Consider the following 26,055-nt stretch of genomic DNA (forward strand, 5'->3'; position numbering starts at 1 on the left):
CACTCAAGTTAACAAGACAGGCTCAGAACTCTCAGTCCCTCTGTCCCCGAGACACCTGGCACGCCAGCCATGGCCACACTCAGAATGTCCTCCCCGCTGGCCTCCCGCAACAGACTGACTGGTTCTCTCTCCCCTTCCCAGGGAACCTCCTTCTCCCAGGACTCTGACAAGGAACAGCGAACTGACCTCATGGGACAGAGGTTTTAGGGAAAGGCTTCCTAGATGGCAAAGCGGACAGGGTGTTGCTGATGTGATTACAGGCGGCTGGGAAGGACCCTTTCAGTAAAGCTGAGAAGGCAGAGAGCAGAGAGGCAACGGAGACAAGGGCGAGTCCCCATGGTTTATTATGGAAGCCTATGAAAGAGCCACACTGAGTATTTCCAAAATCACAAAATGCACAACATTCATTTTTTTAATATGCAACATGGAATATTATATACAGATTAAAACCACAACAGCAAAAACACTCACACGGTACCAGTTTCATATCAAAACGAAACACACAGTGCTTTTTCAATATTAAAACAACTGTGATAAAAACATATTAATATTTTGAACCATGTTTACAATAGAGCAAAATTCATATTTTACTAAATAACAAATATTTAACAGCAAAAACTTTATACTAAATATCTATTTTGAATTATAACAAAAATAGTACTTATAATAGTTTATAAAGACAGACACAAAATTATAACATTTATGAAGAACAAAGTTTGTGTATAAAATACTATAGCCGTCTGGGCAGGGTCATGGTGGTGCCCGGAACACAAACGCCAGCGCCCCACATTGAAAGTGCTTCAATCCGCAAGCCCGTGGCAGGAAGAGTTTTGTGGGTTTCGTTTTTTTTAGGTCAAGTTACAATAGTTAGGGATGGTAAGTGAGAAATATCACCCATCTGACGCTAGATCTGTGAAACACACGCACACACAGAGACACAGTATCTTACTAAAGAGCTGAAAGGAGGGGCGAATTACAACACAGGGAACCCGTCGGCCAGCCAGAGCTTTCTTCGACTCTCTTCTCATTGCCTTTGAGACCCAGCGGGGCAAACGATCCTTCTCTACTCCCTCAAAGGGAACCCCCTCAGCTTTTCCTTCTCTGCCCCCTACCAGGCTGCCCACCCCAAGGGAAGGTCCCTGAGACCTCCCAGCCCCATGCCCCCTGCTCCTCCCCTGGACCAGACCCAGCAGGCTTCTTGTCTGAAGCTCCGCTTACTGCTCTCCTAGATAGGCAAAAGCAAGTGGTTCAGGCCCAGCTGGATCAGCCTAAAGGCAAACGAACCTTCCAGATACTGGGGGTGGGGGGTATAGGTTCGGGTGCACTATGTAGCTATATTGCAAGCTTTGACAAGTCTTTACCCATTCTGGCCTGTTTTTCAGAATTGGGGGTGATTAAGGGATTTTTACTGATGTTTTTAAAAACATTGAACTATTTTTGCCAATAATGTCTGTTCCACACTTTTTTTAGTAGTGGAAAAGCAGGAAATAAATGAAACATCTGAGTCGGGGATTGTAGAGAGTCGCGTGGTATGGGCTGTTCCTGAAGTTATGATCAGGGTGGCCGTGAGTGGGGTCAGGGTTGGTCTGTGGAGCTGCTCACGGGATCTGGTCTCAGGGAGCCACTGAGGTGCTCACAGCAGCGATTGGGGACTGAGATGTCCTTCATTCTTCTGTGTTTTCTATAGCATCAAAAACCAATAGAGAAACACAGAAAGCAAGGAAAAATCTGAAAACAGACACAACTGCTTAGAGATTCACCAGAGGCCCTAAACCATCCCCAGGAGGCATCCCAAATCGCCAACACTCAAAACGCCAGTGGCAGGAGCTACTACTCTTTCACCCAGTCATCCCAACTGGCCAGTATCCAACCCAACCCCTCTGACAAACCGCACGTAGCCGCCTCTTCAGCTCTGGTGGCAGCCTCCCTGCAGCTGCCCAGAGACCACACCGCTGGAGTCAGCTCCCAGGCAGGACTGCCTCTGTGCTCATCTCCCGCATGCTTTCACCTCTTCCCCACCCCTGAGCTGGGCTAAGCAGACAGTGGCATAGAGGTGGAAGGGACTTCCAGGACACCTTTTTCAGGGTTGAGGGCAAAGGGGGAGGGTTAAGGAAGACGGAGGCCCTGGCACCCCATCAGAAGAACCCGTATCTTTCCCCGTACTCACGCACTGGAGTCAGGGGCACTGGGGTAAACAAGGGCCAAGCAGAAAACCTTGGCCACCTCCAAATCTACCTGATCAGGGTTTTTGACAGGACAGGGAGGAAGCAATGGGCCATGTCCCTTCTTTACCAGGGACAAGGCAGAGGCTCCAGATGTCAGCCCAGGAGTGAGGTTCCGAGATTAAACCCAAATAACAATGCCCAGAGCCAGGGAAGGCTGTTCAACCCTAGGTCTGGGGGCTGGGTTTGACCAGAGACCTCTTCCTCTTCACTCACAGAAGTCTGGCCAGGACAGCTAGAACACAGGCATGGCATGCCGGAGAGAAGAGGTTTGCTCCAGACCCCAGCATCCCCAAGATTCTCTATCAGTGAATAAATATGGGGGTGGGTAGCACGTGAGCCGAGGGCCACAGGCCCAAGTGTGTAACAGGGCCTGGTTCAGCAGGGGGTGGGAAGGCGGGGGTGTCAGTGCACCTACCCAGGGCCACCAGGAAGAATGCTGGGGAGACAGGACCTGGGGATCCTTTGCCCCAAGATCAGAGGACAGAACAAGTAGCAGCAATAATTTCAAATGTCCAAACCGCAGGGGAGGGCAGGAACGGGGGCATGAGGAAAGACAGTCTCCAGGTTGGTGGCAGCCCCGCCCCAAGACTGACTCCTGCTACCCAGGATTCTGTTCCTGGGCAGACGCGGTGGGGGCACAGGAGGAGGAGACACTGAAGAGTGTGCCAAAGGGGGCACTGCTCTTCCTGTCCCCCAGCTGCAGCTAAAAGGGTCCGAAGGGAATGGAGGGAAGGGGCAGTTCAGAACATCACAAGAACACTGTAGCACGAGCTGACACCTAACACTGTCACCGGCATGCAGAGCCCCCGCCACGCCCTTCCGAGGGGCTGAGCTGGTGGGAAATTCGGAGTGGCTGGAGGGAAGCGGGACCCAGAAGGGGAGCCCGGCCCTAGGAAGGATGGGGCCCACTGGCTTTGGGTAGGGTTTGCCAGAGAGGGGGACCAGGAAAGGGCAAGTATGGGGGCCACTTGCCCTCCCCATTCCGGCCCCTCCCACACACAGGTTTCTACCTCCCATCACCGCCTCCCCACTGCCTGGGCTGGGCTGAGGCGGGTGGGCTTGGGTTAGACGGTGGCGCTCAGCATGGCCTCTGTCTCCGGCAGGATCTTGTTCTGGTTGGAGTCCAGGCCAAAGAACTTGACGCTGAGGCCATCCACGGGGTGCAGGACGGGAACCAGGGTGATGCGGGGGAAGGTCCGCGTGGCCAGCTCAAAGCGGCTGGTGCTGGCCAGCTCCACTGCCAGCACCTTCAGGAACAGCTTGGCCAGGTGCTTGCCCAGGCAGGTCCGGACGCCGCCGCCGAACGGGAGGTAATGGAAGCGGCCGTCTTTGTCCTCGCTCCGCGCCTGGCTGAAGCGGTCGGGGTCGAACACGTTCACGTCTTTGAACACGGGCGCTGTGTCGTGGGTGTCTCGGATGCTGTACATGACACTCCAGCCTTTGGGGATCTGGAAACCCTGGATCAAGAGAGGGGCCAGGGAGGGAGCAGGTGGTGAGAGCCAGAGGGGCCCACAGAGGGACCAGGACTGCCCTCTCCCTGCCTAGCCCCGATGTTCAAACCCGCCTCTTCCTAGAAACACCCCACAGTGGCCCCCACTGGCCAGCCTGCTGCACGCACGCAGCAGGCTCTTATCTGTAGATGTGCACATGCAGCTCACATATGCCACCCAGCTTGCTTTCATCTGACTGCATTTGGGGCTCACCCCTCCCATCAGACTGAAAGCTCCCTGAAGCAAGCACTGGCTCCCCATCAGGCCTGAAGTCCCCAAAGTGGAGGCTGGTCTCCCATCTCGCCCCCATCACAGTGCCCCTGCCTCCCTACCCGCCACGCCACAGGCCCAGCCTCACATCGAGCTCAAACGTCTGCAGAACAGTGCGGTAGCCGCCAGAAATGGGCGTGAACAGGCGCATGACCTCCTTGATGACGCAGTCCAGGTAGCGCAGCCCAGTGAGCGTGTCCAGGCGTAGGGTGCCCTCGCAGGGGCAGCCGCCGCTATGCAGGATGCCATGAGCCCGCAGCTCCTCCCGCAGCTTCTCCAGCACAGCGGGGTGCTTCAGCAGCTGCATGATGAGCGAGGTGCTGGCGCTGGCCGTGGTTGCATAGGCCGCAAAGATCAGCTCCAGGGTCCCATCCTGCAGGCCACAGAGGAGAGGCATTGTTGGAGGTCTGGGTTCAGCCAGGCAGGGGCCGCCCCATTCGGCCAGTGGCCCCTGTGCCCAGGTCATCTGTGCTGGGCCCTGCCTGCTTCCTGCAGTGAATTCTGCTTTCTCTGAGCCTCATGTGCAGGGGCATTAGTGTCACCATGGACATGAGAGTCACAGCCAATCCCTGGCTGGGCAGAAGACAAAACTGGTGTGACACAGGCAGAGCACTGGCCTAGAGTCCCTTGAAGTAGGGCCCCTTCTCACTCACTGCTGGGGTCCTGGGCCAGCCCCGCAGGTCTGATATGCAGTGGGCTCACAGGAGAAAAAGAACAAATCCCAAGGAGCCAGGCCCTGTGCGCAGGTGTGCATGTGCACTGTGGGCGATGTGGGTCTAAACCCGGGCCTTCCTACGCCCAGTGCCAGCCCCTTCCTCCAACACAGGAGGATGCCAGGGGGAGTCAGGGGAGCCAATGGGGTCTGGCAGGCAGCCTGGGGCCACACCCCTGAAGACCTGGGATGAAGCTGAGGGGAGGTGACCTCCAGAGGACCTGAAGACCCCACCAGGGCTTTCTGGGGAGCAGGACACCAGGGCCATGGGTTCCCCATAGAAAGACCCCACCAGGCCATCTCATAGCAATCCCTGCATTTCCCAAATGGGGACTCTGGACCCAGGGAGGGGAATGAAGGGACCTGGGTCCATTACTGGCCATGGCACCACCCATAAATCAGAAAGCTGACTATAATGGGAAAACAACTCTGGCTTCTTCCTACCTCCCCAGTAAAGAAACTGGAGCTAGAATATGGGGAGGCAAAGACAGCGGGCAGGGGAGGCTGCAGTGAGTCTCTGGGGGCACCGGCAGCGTAGGGGCCTGCAGAGCTCAGGTGGGGACAGGTGAGTGAGCCCTCCTCGGGTAAAACATCCACGGAGCAGGGCAAGGAGGCCCTGCGTGGAGCACAGCTGGGTTCACCAGGCGCAGGGGGAATGGGAGGTGATGCAAAGTGCCAGCAGCCTGAAAAGGCTGGGGGTGCGGGAGGAGACCCCACATCCAAATCTCCCCTGCTCTTCCCCAAGGGCTGAGGCTGGCATCAAGCAAGTGGTTTCCCCTTGCGGGCCTGCGTTTCCTTAGATGGCCTCCCAGGGATATTGGGACCAGGACATGAAATGAGATCACTCCCAGGCCTGAGCTCCCTGCGGGCCAGTGGGGAGAGGAGGGTGCCCCATTGCATCCTGCACAGCAGGGGCAGGGACATGGACTTTGCTTCCAGTTTCACCATCTCCAGCCACCACTCAGAAAGCCTGTGTGGGGCAAGACTAGAGGTGGGTAGAAAGGGCCCAGCACATTTCTGCCGGGGAAAGCTCAGAATGGAGTGTGGATACTGGGGCTGCCAGCAAGGGGCAGCCCCACCCACATGCAGGATCTGAATGTGCCCCCACCTTCAGCTCCTGCATAGTCATCTCCTTCCCGTGCTCCTTGCTGCTCTCGATGAGGAGGTCCAGGGCGTCCGAGTAGTCCTTGCCCTGTGTGCATTGCAGCTTTTCCCGGATTGCCTTCTCTAGCCCCTTCTGCAGGATCTGCCGGGCCTGAATGCCCTGCAGGGAGAAAAGGCTGTCACCCACATGGAAGGGCGGGCTCCCATCTGAGCCTCGGGATCACCAGGGAAGACTCCAGCCTCCTCCTACCCCACACTGACACCTCTCCCCTCTGTCATGGGCCCCATGCTTAGGTGCCTATCTCAGGGTCAGCCACCCACCCCCAAAGAGGAGGCTCACGGGTGCCCCTGCCCCTCTCCTCCCAGGCTCCAGGTGCTCACCCGCCGGTAGCCGCTGAAGGGCAGGTCGACAGGCAGGGAGAAGACATTCTCCACAAACTGCTGGTAGACCTCAAAGAGGTGCCCAAGGTCCTCCTCAGGGATGCTGAAGCCCAGCAGCACCCGGATGGCCATGCGGAAGGTCAGCTTCTGTGCCTCCTGGTACACGTTGATGGCCTCAGGGTGGCTGCTCCAGGCACGCAGTGTGTCCTGGATCACCAGCTGGATCTTGGGCAGGTAGCTTTCCAGGGCCTCATGGCTGAAGATCTTGGAAAAGACCTGGAAGGCAGAGAGGCAGGTGAGTGAGCCAGCTGGCACAGCCTGCCCCTGGCCAGCCCCTCACTCTGCCTGAACGATGAATGTGACCAGGGAGAACTTCAGTTTCCACACAATAGCAAAGCCTTGGGAGCTGGGCAGGCCAGCTGCCATCACGTCTTTGGGGGATGTGGCTTTCGAGGGGCACAGGTGGGGGCTGAGCGGGCCAGAGCAGGGAGGCTGCCCTTACACTGCAAAGCCCATTTCGGAATCGGAGGAAAAGGGCAGGCGTGCTGGGAGAAGTGGAGCACAGGCGTCAGACTGCACAGGGAAGTAGGGACGGCCCTCGGGGGAAAGCCACTCCATGGATGGGGCAGCAAGAAAGCCTGAGACTAGACCTCAAACAGGACTTCCTCAGAACCAAAACTTATCACTTGCGGGAAACACCTACTGGGTGCAGATTCTAGGATTATTAACAGCTGTGCCATTAAAAGGCCTTCAGTGAGGCCAGGTCCAGAACCAGGGGGGTTGGGGGCAATGGCTTTCCACCCCCAAAGATCATAAAGACAAACAAAAGCCCTGTGAATTCCCAGCATCTTCCAGGGACACTGGAAGCGGCCAGTGAGTCCTATTTCTACCTCCCTGCCTTCCATCCTCCTGACTGGCTCTGCAGCCCCCTCGCCACCCCTCCTCACCCAGGTCTCCCAGCACAAGTTTTTCATGTGTGGAGGAGAGGGGAGGATGTTAAGTTTATTTACCAACAGCCCGTGGGTCTTACTTGCAAGCAGCAGCCTCCATCCCACCAGAGTTCAGATGAGAAGGGCGAGTGCCCCCTGCTACCAGCACCAAGCAAAGGCCGGGAGGGGAGGGACAAGCAGAAGAGGGAGCCCCCCACCCCACCCCATACAAACCACACACACGCGCTGCCCTCCCCCTCCTGCCCCCCAGACACAACCACCGCACAAACTGTAAATGTGAGAATTTCCCCTGCAGTCAGCTCAGGGAGGAAAGGTAACATTTTCCTGGCCTGGGCCCTGCATGGCTAATGGGAGGGCTGGTTTGCAGAAATAACAGTGCTGGCCCTTCAGTGGCCCAGTCAGACATTCACAATAGCACTTTCATTCCGAAATTCCCGGTGGAGGGAGGGAGGGAGGGAGGGCAGGAGGCCGGCAAGGGGCAGAGAGGCCTGCGCTGTTTGGGGCAGGCCTGCTACAAAGCGACAACTGAGAGGTAGAAGGATGATAGGAGGTTGCCTAGGTCAGCCTAGGCCCAGATGGGTCATTCACACCTTGCCCAGTTTTGGGGGTCACAGGGAATTTCCAGGGGACTCTAACTGCTGCCTCCTTTCAGAGTGATGTATAAAGGCAGTGCTTGTTTGCTTCAACCCCCAACCCTCGTGTCCTTAGGATTCCAGCTTCAGCCTTTGGGCAAATGAAGGGTCTTGGGAAAATGGGAGGGCGCCCTTACCCTGGAGCCCAGCACCAGCCAATGAAGCACCCCTTACAGACAGGAGAGAGCCACAAGGTGAGCAGACAACGGGGTGAGCAGACAGCCGTACATAGGAAGGGAAAGTGCATCAGGAAATGAGACAGAGGGCAGGAAAATCACTCTGCGGCCACCAGACCTCCATGGCGGGACAGGGAGTCCAGAGGTGGGACAGAGAGGGCCAGAGAGGTCATAGCTGACCCAGAGCCAGCCAGCCGAGGATGGACTAGGGGTTCTGTCATGGAGGGTGCAGGGTAGGGGCTGGCCAGGGCCCCCAGCACATGGGAGACCTGATCCAAAGACAGACGTGAGGAGTGGGGAAAAGGCAGAGGCCACGTCCACCAGGCCCAGCCAAAGTCGGAGTCAGTGGGCTCTTAGGTGCAGTGGGTGATGGAAAAGGGGCTGAGTTGTAACTGTGCATCATCCAGCAACTTACAGTGTGATCATGGCCGAATGGCCACCTGCTCCCCCAAGCCTCAGTTTCCTCATTTGTAAAACAGTGAGGTGGAGCCAGGTGACCTTTCAATCCACTGAGCACGTCAACATCTGCACCCACCTGCCCCTAAGCAGATGCTATCCCTTCAAAGTGGCCCAGAACTTGGCAATGCTCAAATTCCCTGGAGAGCGCCTTCCAGCCCCCACTCATACACCCAAAACCGACCATAATGTCCCGGGAGGGGCCATCCCAGGGTTTCAAAAGGGGGAGCATGGAGGGCCCCCACCTCACCCATGGACAAGCTCTGCCTTGCCCCATGGGTTCTGTTTCCTGCGCCCTCTAGCGATGGCCGGCTGAACTGCTCCTTCCCAGGCCTTGGGGGCCCTGGAGGGCAGGCAGGGACAGTTCAGGAAAAGAGAAGGCCCGAGGGGGACCTAGAACTGAGAGGAGGACTATGAGGACAGAGGTCCACACATGACCCCCGGGGGGAGGGGTCCATGGGCAAGGCCAGAAGCTGGAATCCTGGAAAAGCCATTGCCACCCAGCACCTGCAGGCCCCTGGGGCTGAGGCTTCTGGAAGAGAAGTGAAGGCAGTTCCAGGACTCTGTCTTTGCCACAGCTGACTTGCTGAGTGACAGCCAGCAGGCCGCTGTCCCTCCTGGAGCTGTTTCCCCACTGGGGTCACTAGAGACCCAACTGGCCCTTCTGAGGGCCTTTCCACTGGGCTGTCCATGACACTTCTCAGAGCCCACCGTGGGGTGGAGAATCCGCCCAAATAAGAAGCCCAGCAAAGGTGAACAGAGGGCACTCCAGCCCCAGGGGCTGGGTTCAGAGGCACCAGGTCCAGGCCCCTTCCTCTGGCCCAGCTGCTCCACAGGCATAGGGGCCTCCCCAGCCTGGGAAGCCTCCAGGGCCTCATCCCTGGGTCTGTGCCCAGGGGTAACAACACAGGCACTTCCGGAAGCTGGGGCAGCTCTGAAACCACCACCCGCTGCGAAGGACAGCGGAGGTGGAGGCGGAGGCCCAGGCTGCGGGCCTGCGTCAGGGAGGGCTGGGTCTGAGGCCGCAGCCTGCTAGGGTCAGGACTGGGGCATACTGGGAAGGTGCCAGGGAGCGGCTCTGAGTGAAGAGAGGAAGGGCTCGGGCCGCAGCTACTTCCCTGACCACAGGCATCGCAGGAGCCAGGCTGCTTTGTTTCCCTCTGGGGCTTCCCTCGGAATTCCCAAAAGTCAGCCAAGAAGGCCGGACAAAGGTCACCGAAAGCCAGCCCAGGCCCAGACCAAACCCTGCAGAGGGAGCGGCAGGTATGGCCTTCCCACCAGGGCTGGTGCGGGGGAGAGCGAGAGCACTGTCGCAGGAGCAGGAGCGCCTGTCCAGGTTTACCTGCTGCAGCCTCAGAGGCTTGGGCAGGAGGGAGGGCACTCGCTGGGAGGGATGGCCTTGGACAACTCCCCTGCCAAGCCCCCAAGGACACCACAGGCTCAGGAGTTCGCACCTTTGCTTCCCTCCTCCCTCTGGAGTGGGAGCTGATCCCACAAGGGTCTGGGGGCACCCCCAGGGGCTGGTGAAGGCTCAGATTCCCCATCAGTATTTCTACAAGTGCCTTCTCCCCGACCGGGTCTCTTCATCCCTCCCACCTCTCACCCAGTGCCCTGGTAGGGAGGTCGCTCTGTGAACCCCTATAGCCCTGCGTGCCACACTTGCTCAGCCACATAGCGCCCCCTTCTCTGCTGGTCGATGTGGACAGATGGACAAACGGATAGGCACAGAAGCCGGCAGAGCTGAAGCAGGGACCCACTGCCTGGGCCAGTGACTCAGACTGGGAGGAATGGAAGCGGCTGCCCAGGAGGGTGGGGGCCCGGGCAGGCCACCCGGCCAAGCCACCGGAGCCTCGGCCTGCGGAGTGGAAAGAATAACAGAGGGCAGGCCGCCGCTGAGGCAGCCGTCCGCACAGGGGTGACGCCAAGGTGTGTACTTTATATTCAGGCAAGGGGGGTGAGAGGACGTCATCTTCCCAGCTGCCTGGCATTTCCACTGGGCCTCAGCTTCACCCTGGCCCACTGGAAATGCCAGGCAGCTTCGCCCAGAATTGGAAATGTCCAATCCGGGTGTGTGGGGCTGGGCACACTCAGTCCCTCTGGTTGCAGGGAGGCTTGCCCAGATCCCCAACAGGCTCCAGCAGTTGGAGCAGAGTGCCTGCCCCCCATTTGACTCCAGCTGTGATTATCCTACCTGGAGACATGCCCCCCACTGCCCTAACTCTTCCACACAGCACAAGGTGGGCAAGACAAGAAAAGGAGGGCAGCACTTGGCAGATACCTGCAGAGCCACAGATTCTGAGACCTGCCCAGCTGCTCTTACCTCTCCTGCCTCCAGCCACCAGGAACCCCCACCTTAGAAAACTGTGGGTGGGGAGGGGCCCTCCCAAGGGGCCCTTCGAAGGCCACAGTGCAGAGCATGGCTGGTCACACCCACCAGAGGCCCTGAACTCCCTGCCTCCCACCACTCCAGATCCCACAGAGCTGCCCTCTGCCAGGCCTGGTGGGCTCTGAATTTATCCAAGGGTCCTGAAGGGGAACCTCCTCAGGGTGAGGTCCACTCTCAGGGTGAGGCCAGCTGTCCCCACCACGCTGGTGTGGTCCCAGCGTGTCTCAGGGCCCTGCAGCTGCTTCTTTTTAGGTCTAGGGGACCCAGAACAGATACAGCGACCATCATGGGAGGGCCAGGGCAGACCCCACCAAGCCTTCTCATTCCCCACCAAGGCCACCTTTGTCTTCCAAGGCTGGGAGAGTGAGCAAACACATCAGCATCACAGCCTTGGACCCCTCCCTGCCTTGGGAGAAGGACACAGAAAGGAGGGACAGAGGGAAGGGCTGGCCCCCCTGTCCAGGCCACCCACCCACCCACTGCCTGGCACAAGGGCATGCAGAGGGAGGCACCCATTCCCAGGCGCCCTGGCAGCTGACCGTGGGTTCCCTCCCCCACTGACCTTCAGATAAATCAGCTCCTGCCACCGCCCCCTCAGCAGCCCCTGTGCCCACCCACTGGTGCTACAGTAACTTTTGGGTAAAGGACTTGTGTTGGCAGAACAAAGGCGTCGTGCCTATGCCTGGGGGCTGGGGCAGATCTCTCAGCAGCAGAGCTGCCTGGCTGTGCCACTGGCCTTCCATCCAGCGCAGGCTGGACCTTCTGCCCTAAGCTGAGCCTGGTGGATATCACTGTAGCCAGAGGCTGTGCCTTGGTCCAGGGCCTTCTAGAGCCAGTGTGGGCTTGCCTTCCCCAGGACCCCACAACCATGGGTACTCCTGGCACCGCCTCCTGCCGAGGCATCTCCTGGCTTCTCCATTCAAACACAGACCCCAGCACAAGGTTCCAAGATGAGACCCAAAGGTCAGGGATGGTGGGTGGACAGGCAGGGTTTCTTGACCCCTACCTCCAAAGCCTAGTCCCCCACCTCGGCTTCAGGCCCAGAAGGCCCTGTAGGCAGGGGTTTGTGTAGAAGGGGCAAGACTACTACTCCTGAGGTCTCCCCAGTCCAGGGGCTCCAAGGCTAAGTCCCTCCCTGAAATACTCTCCAAGTTCCCTGAGGGTAACTCCAGGCCACTGTTCAGGGGTGCCCTGAAGCTGCTGGGTTCTTGATGCATAGAGGTCCAGTCCTATCTCCAAAGGAAAAGAGGACAGGCCCAATCCTGGCTGGGCATAAGAAGCTTCTAGAATGATTCCCTAGCTCCTTCTCCATGTTTTGGACAACTGTCTCACCCTCACCTTCATAACCAGACTCCCATCTGCTCTTCTAGGGCAATACTGCATGCTCTCTATACACAAAGTGAGATGGGGTCCCTCCCCTATCCATCAGAGACACCCCAGGCCCTGGGCAGGGGAGGGGTAACCCAGGAGCAGGGAGGGATTCTGAGGCTCTGGCTGCAAGGACACAGGCCTGGCTTCCAGAGATGATTCTGGTAGACTGGGCAAGACTTTCTGGGCTTTTTCCTTGGCAACCCCACCCACCCCTGCTGGCCCGAGACCACCAGGGCAGCCAGGGCAAACACCTGGAGCACAGTGATGGCAGCAAGAAGCCCCCTCCAACACATCTGGTCAGACCTCCCAGAGGCGGAGTGGGCCACCAGCCCCAGTGGAAACAGTGACGCTCCAGTTCCCCACCAGCTGGGCCCCAGCACACCTGGGCCCCACTTCCCGCACGTACCTCCTAACCAGGCCAGTCCTGGCCCAGCAGCCCACACTGCAGCCAAGCCCCTGACTCCAGCAAGGGCCGGATAAGGCAATGTTCAAGGCACACAGCAGCCCCCACCTTGGCCACACTGAGTCCACCAGGCCTTGGGTCCAGCAAACAGATGGGCCATTCTCTCCAGGAGCAATATGGATATTTAGAAACAGTGGCCTTGAGTGTTCTCCTATCCTCCAGCTAGATTCTGCCTACCTAGCCCTGGGACTTCCACAGAGTTCAGTAAACTTAGATCATCAATTAGGCAGATTTGGGGGTAAGGATCCTTTTGTCTAGCTGACTACCCATTTCTCATTAGACTCCCTCCCCCCAACATGGCAAGCATAAAACTGTTAGGTACACACAAAGAGGAGGCCCTGAATTTGGCTCTCAGGCCTCTGGCAGGATGAACCAGCTTCTGGTGACTCCCTACACATCCCCAGGAAGCTGAATAGGGAGCCACCCGGCCTCAGCCAGGGCCCTCACTTTCTGCCCTGACCCGGACCCAGCCCTGCCTCTCCCTTTCCCCGTTCTTCCAACACTGATCATCTGCACCCTCCCTTTCTGCTCCATTGTCCATAAATGGACAGTGTAGTCCAAGACACCTTGGGGCTTTCCTGGCAAGCCCTTCCCGGCCAACACCTGGAGGCCCCAGGCCAAGTCAGACCCAGGGTGGGTGGAATTCCAAGGCCATGTCCTCACCCCAAAACCCTCTGGACCCCAGAGTCTCACAATCTGGTCCTGGTTGTACTGCCTTTCTCTAAGCACTCACTGTCCACCCCAGAGTCCAGCAGCCCCAGGTGGGCAGGGCAGAGGAGGACTCTCCTCGGGGGCCCAGAGACTATTCCATGGATGATGCAGTCCTGTGTTTCAGGCTCTCCCAGAAATTTTGTCTTCTGACCCGGTCCAAGTATCGTTCAACTGCTCTACACCTCAGTGGCCCCTTCCGAGAAAAGGGGACAATAATTCCCCTCGGGCAAAGCCTGCGGAAAGCGGAGGTCAGGAAGCAGCCATCTCCTTTGGAGCTGAGTCTCCTCTCTCCTCACTCTTTGAGACGGGCCTGTGGTGGAGTTGCAAAGGCTGAGAGGAAAATAACTGCCCGAAAAGCCCCCATTCCGAAGCCTCCAGCCCCCTTCCCGCCACTCCCCAGAACCCCTCTCCCGCCGCCCCCAGGCTGTGATAACTGCTTCCAGCTAGGAGTGGGGCAGATGGAAGAGAGGAATTTGGGAGCCCTTTTCCAATTCCTGAAATACAGGCTGTAGAAGGAAACTGGCGTGGGGGCGGGGATCAGCCCAGTCTCCTCGGTTTCTTCTCTTGTCTGCCTTTAAGAACTACCCTTCACAGGCTGTTCAGAACGTCAAGTGCTACAGGATGCGCCAGCGAGTAGACGGCTCCCCATTTTCTCCAAGACCACCGCACACCTGGCCCCTAGCGAGGGAGTCAGCCTCCCCACCTCCCCGGTCTGCATTCGCTTCCTTTCCTTAGGTTTGAAACCTGGATAAGTCCTCTGATCCAAAAGGAAAAAAGGGAGTGGGGGAGGTCGCGCAGCCTCCCTCCGGGGCGGCTTAGGGACGGCCCGCCGGCTCCGCTTTCGGGTTACTGTAGTTCAAACAGCACGTGCCGTCCGCGCTGGGAGACCGACACAGCCGGGAGGGGCGGGGGCCTGCCCGGTGCGCGCCTCCTCTGCACCTCCTCCAGTCGCTCGGGAAATCCAAGGGATAAACACCCACTTTCCCTTCCTCTTTCAGAGGGGTGGGTGCGCTTTGATCCCCGCTCAAGCCTCGCCGGCTCTCCCCCGACCCCGCCCGCCCTTCCCCCACGGCCCAGGCCCCTGTGCTCCGAGGCCCAAAGCACGCCGCACTTCTCTCCCGGACCAGGCCCTGCCACCGCAGCCCACAAGCTGTTCCCAACTTCCACGCGCCGCGCCTGCTCGCGCCTCCCTTCAAGCAGCGTGGGTGGGAAGGGCAGCTTTGATTTTGGAATGATCGGTCTCCAGTCCTCGGAATTCCCTGGGAAACGTGGCGAAAAGGCGAACGCTTGCCAACTGTCCCGCCCCCTTCTTTTTCCAGCTCTGTGGAGCAAGGCAAGGACTGGCGTTCGACACCCCAGACCCTGCACGCTTAAGCTCTTCCAAGCCACCGTTGGTGGTGGCCACGGTGCAGTCCGCCAGCAGGATAAGGGACCAAGAAGAGGCCGGTGCAGACCCTGGATCCAGGCTCGAGGCCTTGTAGGAACAGAACTGTTGGGTCTTCAAGCATGATGCGCAAAGTGGGGGCACAGATGCGGTAGGGGGCATTTCCTAGGGCTACACCAACTCCTTGCCCCGAGGTGGGGGTGGGTGAGCGGAAGGGAGCAGAGTTCTTACCTTGCGCTTGTTGCGGTGGATGTCGCCAATGGAATTGGACACCGTGTTGGGGCCCAGCAACATGCGCGTGCTGCGAGGCCACTCGGTGCTTACGAGGTGGTGCTCGCCCATGAGGATCTTGCGCACGTTCTCCGCGCCGGTCACGCGTATCAGCGGCCGCCCCAACAAGTGCGTCTTGAACACGTTGCCATACTTCTCTCTCCGCGACGACTGGAAGCCAGAACCCTGCGGGAGCCACACCGGGGGTCCGTCTCAGGGTACACTTCTGCAGAGGGCCCGCGAGGGAGGGGCGGCGGACCCCAACCGGGGGCACTGTCACCTGCCCCCTTTCCCCACCAAGCACACTCACACAGACAAGCACGCAGGTTTTATTTTTCATAGCGTGCACAAGAATTGGGAAGTAGGGTCTAGAGGATAATAAATAATGCAAGGAGGCGGAGGCCCAGGGGCACCCCCAGGAGGCTGTTTTTTGGTAATGACTTTCGAGAGCAAAGAGGTATTCCGGACTGCTGGACCCGAAGTGGGAATCTCCGCCCCACCCCTCACCCCTACCCCGCTCTCCGGAGCCTCTCGGAATAAATATTTCCAGGCTCCGGGCCACGGGCTGGCGAGACCCCGCGGGGTGGCCGTAGGCCAAAGATTATTTATAGCGGCAGGCGGTCGGTGCCCCAAGGCAGCAACTACAGATGGGGGTTGGAGTTTCCTCCGCTCTCCCGTGTGGCCCGCGCAGGGACCCGGCGGCCCTCGGAGGACTCGGCTGGGCGGGGTCACGGGCCAAGAGCAGCGATTTTCCTACTGCATTTTGCCCTGGAAATAACGGAGACGGACTTTGGATGCCGCCCTGGAGTCTGGAACCCGAGCGCTGGGCGGGGTGGGGCCAGGCGGGCGACCCGCGCAGGTAACAGGATCCTCGGCAGTGGCGGCGCGAGCCGAGGACTGCGGGGCGGGGGCCCGGCCAGGCTTTCGGAACGGCTGGCAGAGCCGGCCCCGCGCGGGTACCGGAAACTGTGGGGACCTCAGAGGGGCGGGGGCAGGGGCGTCCCGCTCACCTTTGACGTCGGCACTCGCTACGCCACCCCACGTTAACCCTTCTTCTGCCCCGGCAGCACCGGGGAAAAGGGGCGGGGCGCCACCTGTCCAGCCGCCCCTCCTGCCCGCCCACCGGTGTACCGACTCAGGCTCCAGACCTACCGGCTCCTGCACTCCCGAGGGGACAACTCAGCCCCCTATCCCGGGTTAGTCCCCCTCCTCACTTTCCTTTCTTCCAAGGAAAACTATTCTCCAGCTAAATACGCACACACCCGAGTACAGCCGAAAAGTGACTCTGCAGAACCTGGAGCCCTAATCACTTTTCCACATGCGCCTCCGGCCCCTGCGCGCGACGGGGAACTAGCCTGGAGCTCCTGAGCAGCTAGGAGGGGGGCTGGGCCGCGAGAACGCTGTCCCCTCTCCCAGGCTGGAGGACGGGGAGAGTTCCCCCCGCCTTGCAGCCTTTCTAGACCGCGTCTTCCCCTTTAAGAAAAATCTAGGCGGAGGTGGGGGTGCGACAGAGGGGGTGGTGAGGCGAAGGGTTCCCTCCCTCCGTCTGCTATAACCGTCTCGCTCGCTCCGTCTCACCCTCCGTCTCTCCTCTCCTTCTTTTCCTCTGTTTTTCTTTTCTTTCAACACAAAAGTTGGGTTGTGAATTTTCCGAGGTCGCCGCCGCCTCGCCCCCACCCCCCGCCTCTGATCTGCCTAACTATAATTAAAGTGCGTTTTTTGTGGCATTAATAAAGAGTTATTTGTCCGCCGTTTCCACGGTCTTCACAAAGAAGACTTTCATAGGGGCGGCCGCTCGGGCCGCGAGTCCAATTTATACAAAAATGTTGTATTTTTAGCCCTGGGCTCTGTTTAGATGGCGCTCGGTGGAAACGGAGAGCCCTTGGAGGTCCCCCGTAAAATCTGATAAATTACTCCGAAAAAATAACGCTGGGATTCAGAGGGCTCTCATTAACCCCTTAGGGGCTCCTGTACACGTACCCTCTATTTCCCTCTCCCCCGCCGGATCTAGGGCCCCGGGTTGGAGGGATGGGAAGGGGTAGGTTTCCTCCTCCCCAACTTCTGTGCAGGTTGGACGCTGACCCCCAGCGGCTCTTGTGGGACTCAGAAAAAAGGTCACTGGGGGCCTGGCGGGGGGTGGGGCAGAGAGAGGTCAGGAAACGAAGTGGGGGTGGGTGGTGACAGCCCGTGGATTCAGCAGACTAGCTCTGAAAGGGAGCCGTAGCCCAAGTTGTTTTATTTCCTAAGTCGTGGCCCAAAGCCTAGAGCACCTCTGCAGTTGATCCTTTAAGTATGGTGGCGAGTGAGAGGCTCTGGGGATTTCTTTGCGTGGGATAGGGGCGATAATTCCATTGGTTGAAGGGACCCTCACTTCATTACACGAACAATCCCAAAAAGAGAAGGGCCAAATCCGGGACGTGGAAAAACCACAGGGCAGAGGAACCTCGAACCCCCTCCCCGCCCCCGCTTCGCTGTCATTCGGCCCAGGGCAGGGTGACTGTGTGTGTGTGTGTGTGTGTGTGTGTGCGCGCGCGCGCGCGCGGATTGCACGCGTCTGTTAATTTCAAGCCAAGCTTTCGCACCTCTAAACCCGCAGGTCCCAGCGCTCACCTTTCGTTTCACCTCTCTGGTGCCGGGGCTGTTAGTTTCAGGACATCCCTGCTTCCCTTAACAGGACAAATGCGTGTACACACAAATACACCTCCCGCAGGTACCGAAGAGGCACCCCCCACCCCAAGAAGAAAACTGGTGTGTTTCACATTGCAAAGGCGATTGTCTAGCACTGGATGAGGTTAACTCCAGGTTAATCTCCCCATTACCTACCTGGGTCTGGTCCCTGACGCTCCCCACCCCCATTATAGCCAGGAGAGTGGGGTTGTGCGGCATCTAACAAGCACACACGCACTCTCTCCATGGATCCCACACTCACCTCTCCCAAGCTTCCCTCTCCTGCCAAACTGTCCCCACCCAATAAGTAAACAGACCCTTTTCCCCGAAAGCCGGGAGCCCTGGCTTCTTCGGCTTCTCATTTTTCCTTGGGTTACCTTCCTCCTCTTCCACCACAAAACAGACAGACTGGCTCAGACCGCGGAACAGGGCAGCTGTCCCTGGCGCTGCCGACGGCGCCACGGGAACACAGTTTTAAAACTGCAATTGAAGCTGCCCCCTCAGCTCCCGACTCAATTTTCGGCTCCCAGAGACACAGCCAACCCCAGAAAGCCGAGGGCGACTGGGGCTGAGCACCGAGGAAAGGTGACAGAAGCTCTGGACTGGACGCTCCCTCGGGCTCGCTCCTTGCTGGGCGCCCCCGGGGCGCTCCACGTCCCCCTGCCAGGCCAGCGGCGACCCGGGCAAGTCTGTCTGGGAACTCCTCTAACCAGCCTCCTGAACCTGCGCTGCGGGCGCCCGTGGTCCCGGAACCGCGCTGCCGGCGGACAGGGGAAGCCCGGGCTGCGGCGGCCGAGAGGAGGGAAGGGGCGGGGCGGGGACCAGTGCCTTCAGGCTCTCGGCGCCCCCTGGCCGGCCCGCCGCTCCGTCCGCCCCGCGCTCGCAGCTAGCGGACCGCGGAGAGCAGCGGAGCGAGCGCGCCCTTACCTGCAGCAGCCAGTGGCCGGTCTCTCCGATGAGCGGGAAGCCCATGGATCCCTTGGGGATGGGCAGCTTGCAGCTTTTGTCGCGAGTGGCGGCCCAGCGCAGCTGCCACAGCTGCTGCGACACGGCCAGCAGCAGCGTCACGGACACCAGGCACGCGGCGAGGGTGGCCAGCGCCGACACCAGCTCCAAGCCCTCAAAGAGCATGTTGGCGGCCGCTCGGGGGATTGGCTGTGCCGGCCGCAGAGGGGGAGGGGAGGGCACGACGGGAGGGGACCGGAGCGGCGGGGGAGGGGAGGCTGCGGCCGGGGGTCCTGGCACCTCCAGCCGAAACAGAGAAGGAGGAAGGGGCCGAGGGAAGGGGAGTGGAGGCTGCGAGGGGAGCGGAGAGAGGGAGGAAAAAAATTGCCTAAAAGAAGAGAGGAGACACGAGGCGACTGGGGTGCAACTTTGTTTGTTTGTTTGTTTGATTGTTCCTTTATAGCGGGCTTACGGGCTGTTCTAAGGGAGATGAGATGAAGCCGTGAGTCAAGCTGGTGGGTGTGCTCTCCCCGATACCATCACACTCGGAAAACTTTGGAAAACTTTGTCCAGCGGGAGGGAGACTCTCTCGTAAGCCCCTTCCCCTGCTCGGAAAAAAAGAAGGGAGCAGAGAGCTAGCGGAGAGCAAGTGCGGTCGATTTCTCAAAAGTATTGCAGTATGGCCCCAAAATTCCTAGGTGAAAAAAAGAAAAAATCCTGAATCCAAAAATTCCAACGAACCCAGAAACTTTGGGGGCGAGGGAGAAGACCCCGGCTGAGGCGAGTGGAGAGGCCGGAGCCCAGAGGTCCCTGGGCTGCCCCGGGCGGCGCGCCCAAGCCCCAGAGCCGCCGCAGTACCCCCGAGGCAGGCGCGGCGGGCGAGGCGGCGAAGCGGGCGCGGCAGCCGGAGCGCGGGTGCGGAGCCGGCGGGCCGCGGCCGGGACGGGACGCAGCCGGCGACAGAGCCCCGGGCGGGCGCTGGGGCGCGGCGGCGGCGGCGGCGGCGGCGGCGGCGGCGGGCGGGAGGGGTGAGGCGGGGTGGGGTTGGGGGAGGAGGTGGAAAACCCGAGCTGGGCTATTGTATCAATTAAGCAAAGGCAGTCCGTCCCGGGACGCGGTCTCTCGGCTCTGGAGTTGCTGCTGGGGGAGGGGGAAAAAAGAAAGGAAGGCAAAAGGAATGAAAGAGGGGGAAAAGCAGGAAGCAGGATTTCAGGGCTGGTGGTTTTAAAAGCTTCTCTCAATGTGAATTTGAGTCCAAAGAGAGGCGATGCGTGTGTTTATATAGAGGCGGTAGGCTGCGCCGTGGGCGCCCCGCCAGCACACCCCCCCACCCGCGCGCTCACAAAGCCGGAGGCGTGGTGAGAGGCCGGGCCCGCGGCCGGAGCTGGAGAGCACAGCCCGGCCTCCCGCCCCGCCCCGGCCGCCCGCCGCCCGCAGCCCGCCCGGGACCCACTTGTAGCCGCCGCAGGATCAAACTCAGTTCACCTCTCGCCTCCTCTTCTTTCTCGCCGGCGTCTCGCCGAGCCCAGCGCCTACAGACAGACGAGATGAGACACACGCGCGCGCACCTACGCGCACACACACAACACACGCCCGCACACACACACACGCGCCCGCACACACACACACACACACACACACACACATACACACACACGGTGCGCACTCGCTTAGTGCCCGCTTGGCTTCTAGGCTGCTTCCCTCCCTCTTTTCCTCCTTCCCAGGTCAGTGGCCCCCTCCTCAGCTCCGAGCAGTCCCTACTGGGCCAGAGCCCCGGCAGTGGAGGTCCTGGCCCGACTGCCCCCTCGACTGGGAGGCGCCCTAACCCCTCGAACTTGTGCCTAGGGTCCGGAGCTCCCAACCCGAGGGACCCCGCTGGCTCCTATCTCCAGGGACCCCTCAGTTACCAGCCCCAATCCCCCTAACCCAGATCCCCCATTCCCAATCCCTACATCCTCACACCTCCGATGATGAGGTCCGCCCCCGCCAAATGTCTCTTACCCTGCGGGACTTGAAAGTTCCCCTGTCCCCCTCAGCATCCCAGGCTGCTGACTCTGCAGCCCCTCCTCTCCGACACTTTGGGACCACCCCCCCCCCGCTTTTGTAGTCCCGGTCCACAGCCCGCAGCGTCGGGGAACCCCGATGCTGGTCCGGGCAAGTGTCCTGCGAGGGGACAAATGCGGCAGCCCCGGTACCCAGAGGCAGGAGAAGACGGGCACAAACGTTCATTGATAGGAATGAGTAAATAAACATGCTGGGTGAGCACCGCCACCTTCTCAGCGCTGGCAGCAGAGGGCCGGGCGCGCGTGCCTGTGTGCGGGGTGCGTGTGGCCCGGGGCCGCACCTGTGTGTTCGCGCGCGTGGCCTTGTGTCGGGCCGACGTCTGAGGAGCGAGGCGGCTTGTCTGTGGGTTTGTGTTTTCTTTCTAGAGCTGTTAGCGTGTGTCTGCGCATCCGTGCATCTGTCATCTGGCCTCTCTTCCTGCGAGCCTGTGCTAACATGGACCTGAGCACAGCAACCCCGACACCGGTCTCGCTAGTGCCTGCCTTTCCCTCTCCCGGGCATCCAGCTTCTCTCAGCCCCCTTGGCTCTGGCTTTCGCTATCCCACTCCGGAGCCAGAGTGGATATCCCATCTTTAAGAGTGGTGTGTGTGTCAACGATACTAGACTCCCCTTTTAACACCTTGCCTGCACCTAGTACCAGTTCTGTTTTAGAGTTCATGAGACCAGACTGTATGTGAGCGTCTAACGTGAGCGCAGATGTGTTGTCCCTCCCTGTGTGAGCGCCTCCGAGGCTGGTGTGGCTAGAGATCTAAACGCTGGTCTAGCCCCCAGCGCTGGGTCACCTCGGCTTCACTCTCTGCCCTGGAACCCCACCTGGTGGACAGTTATAGTACTACATATTCGGGGAAACGATTCCCTCTGCACCCTTTCCGCACTCGCCCTTCCTAGTGGGAGATCAGCTCCCAAGGGCCGGCTTGTAGGCTCCTAAAGCACCCCGCTCCTGTCTCAGTGCCCTGAGACTTCCACCCTAGGATGCTTGGGGCCAGTCACTCACGAAGGCCCTGTCAGGACCACTGTGGTCAGAGAGCAAGGAAGCACCCTCGGAGTAGGGTGGTTTCACAGGTCAAATCTGAACAGGGCACGTTGGAGGGCCAGAGCCACCCCACACCCCATCTGAGGATGAAGCTAACATAAAATGGGGTGGGGGAGATTGTTGAGGCCTTGCTGGCTTGAAAAGCTCTAAGAATCTAGCCTGACCCCAGACACAGCACTGGCCACAAGGTGGTGAAATGGGCAAGTAACCCCGGAAAAGCCAGCCGTGGAAATCTCTGTCTTCGAAAGGACAGACAGGCACACAGCTTTATAGAGATGCAGATAGATGCAGATAGATGCACAGGCTGACACTGAGTGCCTGTGTGTGTGCGCACGCGCACACAGGCACACACACACACACACACAGATTATTGTCACAGTCACAAACACCCACCTCCCAGCCACCAACCCAAGAAACCACAGGAGGTTTCTGCCGGTGGGGCCCACAGCCCCGGAAGTCCCCAACACACCATTGCCTTCTCCCCATCTCCTTACTCCTGGGTTGGGGGTGACTTTTGTGCCCTTTTGTCCTCCACTGCCCAGCCTCTTTTCCTGTTCCAGCAAAGGGGAGGCTTTGGGAGGGGCGTGGGGGAGAAATTCTGAGTCCTTACGCCCTGTGCTAAGTGGGATCCTGGGGAGAGTCTGCAGGGATGGCACAGCCCCACAGCAATAGTCGCTGGATTTCCTAATTGAAACCACCTGTCTGCTCAAATCTCAAAAAGTACTTGGGAAAGATGAAAAAGGGAGCCTTGGTACTCCACTCTAAGACTTCCGGAGGTGCTATGGAGAGTGGGGGTGCTGAGGCCGTGGACTGGCTTGTGAAGAGGTGGCTAGGACAGAGAAAGCTCAGCAACTGTCTTTGCCAGTCAAATTCCATCAGAGGACTTTCACTAACCTCAGATGGACTTCTGACTCTCATCCCAGACAGAGCCCTGCTCCAAACCTCAGTTGTAGCCTGTAACCCTGACCTAAAACAGACCCCTGAGCCTAATCCCAGAATGATCCTTAATCCTGGTCACAGATTGACCCTGTCTCAAAGCCCAGACTGAATCCCAGTACTACCAAGTATCACTGTGGCCACAAAAGTATGACTGGCCCCTTGTGGGCTGCCCCAAAGCTGGGGCACAGCTCAACTCCCGAGGCCCTGGGAGCACAAGCATGTTCTAGGACAGGATATTGCCTCATTCTAGCCTTAGAATGATACACCTGTTGCCCAGTGAGCGTCCCTCTCCCGCCAGCTGGTTGTAGCTAATGTCACAGGAACTCCCAGACTGCCACCCTCCCACCACACACACACACACACACACACACACACCACACAACTCTTTCCCATAGGCCCAGGACACACCCCAGGCTTCAGCTATTGCCTACAGTGCTGCAGTTCAGGGCCAGCCTCACATGTCCCTGCAGCCTTTCTGGCACTTTGAAATTGGTCAGAGCAGCCTGGGAAATGAGTAAGGCGATGCTGGTTCAAGCGGAGTGCTGTCTGGTGACATCTGCAGTCTTTGGCAGAGAGGGCCTGGGCAATAGGGAGGGTGGCCTCAGGCACTCTTGGAATATGCACAGCATTCACAGGCACAGCCTTTGCACCAACTTCCAGAGCTCAGAAAACCCTGAGAACAGAGGCAGGTCCGCCTAGAGTCCTGCTACTCACCGAGACCCAGAGCTGCACAGGGGCGCGGTCTGCCCAGACTGACTACACCCAAAGGAATGAAGATAGTCCCCTTACATTCGTGCAGTCCTGTGTGGCCAGCAATGTTCTCCCACAGCTATTATTTTATTTCAACTCCACTACAGCCCAGTGAGATCATATGATTTTTAGGTATTAGATTTACAAGTTACTTTTTGTATTGATGAGAAAATGGAGGCCCAGAGTCCCTCAATCCCCCACCCCCATTGTATTGTCCTGTTTCCCCTCCCACCAAACAGGCACACATCTCCAGGAGCCATGAGATCCTGTCCTTACCGCAGCTTCCTCTTTGTCTAATGTCCATGCTTCTGACAGCTAAAGCCGACAACAGAGGGAGCTGTCAATTTTCCACTCAATTTTGTATGGTCTTGGCCCTGAATTTGTTCAATTCATGCTAATTTGCTTTCTTTTCTGTAAAACCATCTCTAATTCCTCCAACCAGAGCCAAGCAGAAAGGGGGAAAAGTCCAGGATCCAGGCGACCGCTTGGCCCCACCAGCCAGGGTGTCCAGAAAGCAAAGAGCCCGGGAGGCAGTGAGCAGGAGGCAGGGCTGTGTGTTCAGGGACCAGCCCAGTTTGCTCAAGTACTCCCGGCCTCTGGCCTGCACCGTGGGCTGTCTAGCCTGAGGGACAGAGCCCAGGTTCCCACCTAGGGGAGCTCTTTGCTCTTAGCCCTGTCCTGCCTGGCTGGCACGAAGGACCCCTTGGAAAAAGTTCTCTGCTCCTGGCTCCTTCTCATTCTCCCCAGGGCCTCAGGCTGGCTCCCTTCTGTTCTAAGTCTTCTTGATACACTGCCTGACAGTGGCGGGGCCCTTTGCCTGTAAGATCCAAGTCCCGTGGGGAAGCGACATTTCTGAGGAGCTGAGGAGGAGAGGGATGGGGGCGGCAGGTCCTGCGCAGAGCCTTCTCCAGAGCCAGAGCAGAAACTGCAACTCCGGTGGGTCAGGGATGCCCCTTTTGCCCTGGAAACCAGATATTCATCCGAGGCCTAGGTGCCTACCCTTCTCCCACTTCGGGCCCTCCCTCCAGAGCCGGCGCCACAAGACCGGCAGCCGCCTCCAGTGTCCAGTCCTCAAGGACAGCTTAGAGGACGCTCCCTGCCTGTCTCTGGCTGTCCTGACAGGGGCTGGGATCCCTGCTGTCCAGTGTATGGGGGCGCTCAACCCAGCTCCACTTGGAAATCACTGTGGTCCCAGGAATTCTGCCTTCCTAGAGCCTGGAGGGGCTAAACTCTCCTCCTCCCTGAAGCTGTTTAGATAATGCACTGACCCCTTGAAAACCACGGCTGCCAGAAACCCTCGCAGCCCACCCGCCCCATGGAGAGGCCATCCTCTGTCTGAGCACTGCTGAAGTGAAGCCGGGTTCTGGGTTCTGCGTGTTCCTTTCTTAAAGGCCGCCTTCTTCTCTTTGTTCCTGGGTGTGACTTGCTCCCACCTCACCCCCAGGTATCTTCAGATTTTGATTGCGTTTTGTTTTAAAGATAACAACCGCTATCAGGCATCGCTACCTGACAGAGCCAGATGCAGGCACAGCCTGGCCCCTTAGTCCCAGTCCTTCTGAGAGGAACAGCAAGGAGGGAGCCCCTCACCCACTCCTCTGCAGCCCTCTAGGAAGGAGGTGGCCTTTGGGAATGAACTTTGCTTCTTTCTCCTTTGCCCGAATATGGAACAAGCCTCACAACATACCTCATATCAGAAATCTCAGCTTCAGAGATGTGCTTCAAAAGCAATTTTCAAAAAGAATTGGAAATACCCCCATCCTCCCCTGGCAAAGCCCCCAAATTCAGTCCTCCTTCCACCCACCCCACACCCAACCGCAACGAAAGCAATCCAAAAAAGGACTTGCCAATGGAGAGAACGGGTAGGTGCGAGGAACGCAGCTGACAGCTGTGTCCAAATCGGCACTGCCTGGAAAAGAGTAGCCTGCTCGGTGGAGATGGGACCCCGTCAGTGCCCTAAGCTGGCTGTGGCTGGCAGCGACACTGCCGCAGCAGCGATGGCGTTCCCTCAGGCCCGGGGAGCCAAGAGCCCTTTATAGCCTGAAACCTGCCCTGGCACCGCCCACTGGGCGGTTGCAACAAGGGCCTGCAACTAGGGGAGTCGCTAGGAGCTGGGAGGGCATTCATCCCAGGACCCCAGGGCCAGGGCCCCACACACAAGAATCTAGGATTCAACCTCCTCCCACCAAGGCAACTCTATGTCCTGGTATGTGTACGAGACAGTGTTTGTGTGTGTGAGTGTGGGCATGCGCTCGTGCTTAAACGTCCATTCAAAGACCTCAGATCTCATTCCCTCATCCTCTTTCTCTGGCAGTAACAGTTTTTGAAAGGATGGGGAGAGCAGTGTGTTTCTGCTCAGTTTATCAAATTACACTCAGTGACAAAGGACTGAAGTGCATTTTCTTGAAGGCTTGACAATTGGGATCCAGGAAGAAAAAAGAGGCATGACAGAGAACCCAGAGCTTTTGTCAAAGGTAAAACACGGATATGAAAAGCGGGGGATGTGGTTGGGTGACTTTCAGTGAATTTGTCTTCATGTTGCTTGGTGTTAAAAACTGCTTCCCCTCACCCTCCACTCAAGCTGCAAAACTCTCACAGATCCCAGAAATCGCAAGATTGTTGATTTTTAAAAGGAACACTGTTCATTTTTGCACAGGCTGAAGCAGACAAGCTGGGGCA

At 58.6% G+C, this 26,055-nt stretch overlaps 1 protein-coding gene across 8 annotated transcripts; it reads right to left on the reverse strand.

Moving 5' to 3' along the window:
* Positions 1-326: 326 nt before the first annotated feature.
* Positions 327-19,554, reverse strand: CYP26B1 (cytochrome P450 family 26 subfamily B member 1). Of its 8 annotated transcripts, none has more exons than XM_002757632.6 (6): positions 18,576-19,554; positions 14,943-15,167; positions 6,183-6,458; positions 5,806-5,961; positions 4,074-4,358; positions 327-3,682 (listed from the first exon to the last, which is right to left on the reverse strand). In XM_002757632.6, exons 1-6 carry the CDS (start codon positions 18,777-18,779, stop codon positions 3,290-3,292), a joined length of 1,539 nt encoding a protein of 512 aa, XP_002757678.1. In that variant the 5' UTR covers positions 18,780-19,554; the 3' UTR covers positions 327-3,289. The 8 variants fall into 8 exon arrangements, with proteins under 8 accessions (XP_002757678.1, XP_035128159.1, XP_035128155.1 ...); XM_035272268.3 differs by lacking the exon at positions 18,576-19,554 and adding an exon at positions 18,026-18,417; XM_035272264.3 differs by lacking the exon at positions 18,576-19,554 and adding an exon at positions 17,966-18,417.
* Positions 19,555-26,055: the final 6,501 nt, after the last annotated feature.

This window comes from Callithrix jacchus, chromosome 14 (genome assembly GCF_049354715.1).
Source record: "Callithrix jacchus isolate 240 chromosome 14, calJac240_pri, whole genome shotgun sequence".
Taxonomy (NCBI): domain Eukaryota; kingdom Metazoa; phylum Chordata; class Mammalia; order Primates; family Cebidae; genus Callithrix; species Callithrix jacchus.

Coding starts and splice junctions, on each gene's coding strand:
- CYP26B1 (XM_002757632.6), bottom strand. CDS start 18,779: ATGCTCTTTGAGGGCTTGGAGCTGGTGTCGGCGCTGGCCACCCTCGCC. Junction 15,168..18,575: donor CCGGCCACTGGCTGCTGCAG/GTAAGGGCGCGC, acceptor TGGCTCCCGCAG/GGTTCTGGCTTCCAGTCGTC. Junction 5,962..6,182: donor CCTTCAGCGGCTACCGGCGG/GTGAGCACCTGG, acceptor TTCTCCCTGCAG/GGCATTCAGGCCCGGCAGAT.